General features: G+C 47.7%; 1 protein-coding gene across 1 annotated transcript; it reads right to left on the reverse strand.

Moving 5' to 3' along the window:
• Nucleotides 1-1,280: 1,280 nt before the first annotated feature.
• Nucleotides 1,281-3,223, reverse strand: WTF1 (Ubiquitin carboxyl-terminal hydrolase family protein). Its single transcript, XM_078575552.1, has one exon. The coding sequence runs from the start codon at nt 3,026-3,028 to the stop codon at nt 1,439-1,441; it is 1,590 nt and encodes a 529-aa protein (XP_078431678.1). The 5' UTR covers nt 3,029-3,223; the 3' UTR covers nt 1,281-1,438.
• Between the last annotated feature and the right edge of the window lie 1,056 nt (nt 3,224-4,279).

Consider the following 4,279-nt stretch of genomic DNA (forward strand, 5'->3'; position numbering starts at 1 on the left):
CTTTTCTGCATTATGTGTTATGCATTCTTCATTGTGCAATGTGCATCATAATAGGTCGTTGTCGTAGAAATCAGAAAAGATTGTTTATGTTTCTGATGATTTATGATATCATTTAGATCATGAAAGAACTGTTGTTGCAATTTACAAATTAATATTGCTAATTCGCTAGCATTGGTGGAAAATCAATATCCTATGTTAATTACTGGTGGAAACTCATATTGTTGGTTAAGAGGATGAAACATAGTGTCCTCCTCATCTTCGTCTTCCTGAGAGATTGTGAAATTATATTTCAAAAAGATTTCTTAGAAGTTAGAATCAATGAATTTACATCTTGTTTCAATCGGGTGAAAGTTTTCGTCCTCCTTATCTTCGTCTTCCTGAGAGATTTTGCAATAAATTTTAAAAGGATTTCTTAGAACCAATGAATTTACATCTTGTTTCAAGCGGATGATAGTTTTCATCCTCCTTATCTTCATCTTCCTAAGAGATTGTGTAGTGATTTTCAAAAAGATTTCTTGGGACTAATGTATTTACATCTTATGTGAAGAGGGTGAAACTTTTCTTCCTCTTTGTATTCATCTTCATGAGAAATGTACACGTTGGTTGTGTAAGAACTTTAGATCTTGCACAAGAACAGGAAGGTAGAGGAGTAGAAAGAAGAGGACAAGAAGTAGTTGAAGGCCTTGGCCGAGAATTGGTTTGTATTGGTTTACTAGCATTGGTTTGTATTTATCGTATTAGCTAATAGCCGTTAGATAGGTAGTTACTATGTTAGATAGGTAGTAACGAAGTACAGTGGCTATATAAAACAATTTATGGCCGTTGAATTTAACGCCTATCTATCTTTAATCGTAACGACTATATTGAATCCTATCTATCTTGACCATCTATATTAACAATTTAGCCGTTAATCCCGACCATCTATATTGTCCACTGATATCGATCTGGCAGCTGACATGTCATGAGATTTGAACTCTGTTATCAGGTTGAAGAGCCCGCAAGTTTGCAAAAACTTTTGAATCTGTCTGTTGGTCTGAGAGGGTCTGCAAGTTTGCAAAAAACTTTTGAATCCGTCTGTTGGTCTGAGAGGGTCTGCAAGTTTGCAAAAACTTTTTTTGTTCTTGAATCTCGTGGGGGAGGCCGATCCAAACCCTGATCCCTACAAGCAGGACTAAAAAACTGCAGAGAAAATACACATTTTTTTCTCTGGGTCATCCAAAAAAGACGCAGGGAAACTTCGCTCCAGAACAGTAATGAATGGTGTTAGTGAAAGTTGACGATTAACGGGCAAAACGGGAGCTTTTATGGTTCTTGAATCCCATGTGACATAAAAAATAAAAACGTATCAAAATCCGTCACTACAGCGAGCAATATTCACTGCAGCAGAAGGCGAGAGACTTGGTTCCTCCGGAGACGGAGAAAGAGCGCAGCAGTAGTTTCACCACCTCTCTCTGGGCCTGCCGTCGGGGAAGACGGGAGGAAGCTGAACCTCCTTCTCATCACTTTGGGACAACCCAGCAGGACGTTTTCCCGTCCTCTTCGCTCCAAGAGAAGTGGAATCATCCTCACCATCATCACCATCACCATCATCATCATCACCATCATCATCATCATCATCATCATCATCATCAAAATCTGGAGCCGCGCCATCTTCTTCGTCGTCAGTCCAGAAATCTTGGGGATCATCCTTTGCTTGATCGTCGTCGTCATCATCGGATACAGACCAGTCCTCTTCTTCTTCGTCGTCGTCGTCTTGTTCGCCGTCTTCTCGGGGGCCTCGCCGAGGGGAGAACCTGGGCACGGCGAGGAGGGCCCTCATCTTCTCCTTGAGCAGGGAGAGCTTGTCCCTGTCGACGAGCTGGGAGTCGCGGTACGCCTCGCGGAGGAAGACGGAGTCCCTGTCGCCCTTGAGGGAGACGTAGAACATGTCCGGGTGGCGGATGATCATCCCCCGGAGCTGCTGCGAGAACTTGAACTCCTCCCTGAAATGGGTGAGATGGTCGACCAGCGTCTTCTTCTCCACGGTCAGGCTGAGGATCTCGTGCACGACGGCGCAGGCGTGCTTCTCCTTCTCCGGCGTGCCCGGGCGCAGCCCCGAGAAGTCCGAGTAGGGGGAGATGAAGGGCATGTCCCTGAACTGGGCGATCCTCCGCGCCTCGCCCTTGGAGAGGTTGAGGCCCTTGGGCAGCTTCACCCGCGCGAACTTGGGCGGCCGGTCGATGATCAAGTCGCGGTCCCTGATCTCCTGCAGGCGGGTCTCCTCGGCCGAGTCCTCGGCGGCGGAGACGGCGAGCGCGGGGTCCCAGCTGGTGAGCTCCAGCGCCGGGCCGCGGTCCGTGGGCACGACCTTGAAGAAGTGCGGGTGGCGCTCGCAGAGGGTGGAGCGGAAGTCGGGGGGGAGGCCGAGGTCGGCGGCGAGGTGCGCGATCTTCTCCAGAAGGATGCGCTTGTGGAGAGACATCATGAGGAGCTTGCGGAGCTTGGTGACGAGGGGCTCCTCCATCTGGTTGCGCAGGCGGAGCTCCTCCGCGTAGATCTGCTCCGCGGCCGGGGTGAGGCGGAACTTGAGGGAGTAGACCCCCTCCTCGACGATCTCGAACACGCCCGGGAAGCGCTTGAGGAGGGCGATGAAGCGGCGCTTCCGGGTGAGCCCCAGCTCCCGCCGGTGCTTGCCCAGGTCCTTGAGGCTCATCACGCGCTCCGGCTGGGAGACGAGGATCTTCCTGATCTTCAGGACCAGCTTCAGCTTCTTGTCCCGCTGGATGACGTTGTCGAAAGGGAGCTCCTTTCTCCTCTTCACCGCCCCCGTCACGGGTCGGCGGAAGGCCCGCCGCAGCGGCGCCAACGGCCTCGGCGCCGGCGCGAATGGGTTCGGAATCGGCCGCCCCAGGAACGGCGTTTTGCCGGGCGGCCTGGCCACGGCGCAGGAGGGACAGCCGCCGCCTGGGCGGCGAGGGAGGAGGCTGGACGAGGGGGAGAGAGGAGAAATCGAGGTCCGCAACGAGTTGGGGAAGAAGGAGAGCATCATGCCGGAGGGGGAGGAGGATGAGGGAAGGGAACGGCGAGATTATACGAATAGCAGGAAGGAGATGGAGCACACGAGTTATCCGCTTCCTCGGATCAAGCTCCGGCAAAGACCTTCCATATTGTAGTATAGGAGAGGCGGCGGGGAAGATGAGAGGTCGGGGGCAAAAGGGTTTTAGCCATCGGATTTCCTTTTCCCCTGCTGCAAACCGGGAAAAATCTTCCATAAATCTCTTGCCCAGAGTGAGTCCCAAACGGACGAGTCAACATGCACTCTTTTTATTATTTGAGCATTTTTATAACGTTATTTTGGTTCAATTTCACCCCAATTTCTTTTGTTGACCCTTCTGAACATCATATCTTGTTTTTTTTCAACACTATCTTTGATGATGATAAACTGATGCTTAAAACTATTGTGTTTTAAAAAAGGCTCTATATTTTTGGACGATTATATAGTCAGAACAAAATATTCGTAAATACTATCCAAAGATTACATGCCTGACTTCAATGAAAACCGAGAATCGTGTATATTTTTGTCTGTTATTATAGAAAATGATACGTAACCAAGTTAAGCTCGCATTTCTGTACTTTTTAGCTCATTTAACACATTTTTAATGTACCTCATCTATAATTTCAGTGTATGGATCCTCTTCGTCCAGTATATAGTTTACGTGTTTTAGGGGCTTTGAAGTGCAAGTAGATAGTTTCAAAATTTTGGTTTTCTTGTGAATCTGCTATAATGTCTGTCACTGAAACACAACTAGTAAGTGAACATCCATGACATGTCCTTCCCATAATTAAAAAGAGCTAACATGATGACTCACATTGTACCTGGAATATAATGGTCATTACTCATCACATTATTTGATTACTGGGTTCAGTCACAATCAGTATGAGTCATACCAATTAACATTTGTATATTTTTCTATTATACAGCTGATGTAACACGACGATCGGAATCGATACCTCGAGTTACGTCAGGATGATAAATACAAAATGCAATGTTAATGACGTGGAATATTAAGATGATTCGAGAAAATAATAACGAGAAGTATGTTGATCGTCGAATGATCCGAGACACAGATCAACTATACGACATGTAACGGGTTTATCACGATCAAGCTCCCAATGGTTCGCGTGTTCGGCTCGAAGAGTCGACGTAGTGGGGGATGGTCTTCGTCCGCGGAAGCCACACCGTCGACGTGAACGAGATGATCCAATACTGCCAAAGGAATTCTCTAACATAAATAAGGTG

The sequence above is a fragment of the Wolffia australiana genome, chromosome 5 (assembly GCF_029677425.1).
Source record: "Wolffia australiana isolate 7733 chromosome 5, ASM2967742v1".
Classification (NCBI taxonomy): Eukaryota; Viridiplantae; Streptophyta; class Magnoliopsida; order Alismatales; family Araceae; genus Wolffia; species Wolffia australiana.

Coding starts and splice junctions, on each gene's coding strand:
- WTF1 (XM_078575552.1), bottom strand. CDS start 3,028: ATGATGCTCTCCTTCTTCCCCAACTCGTTGCGGACCTCGATTTCTCCT.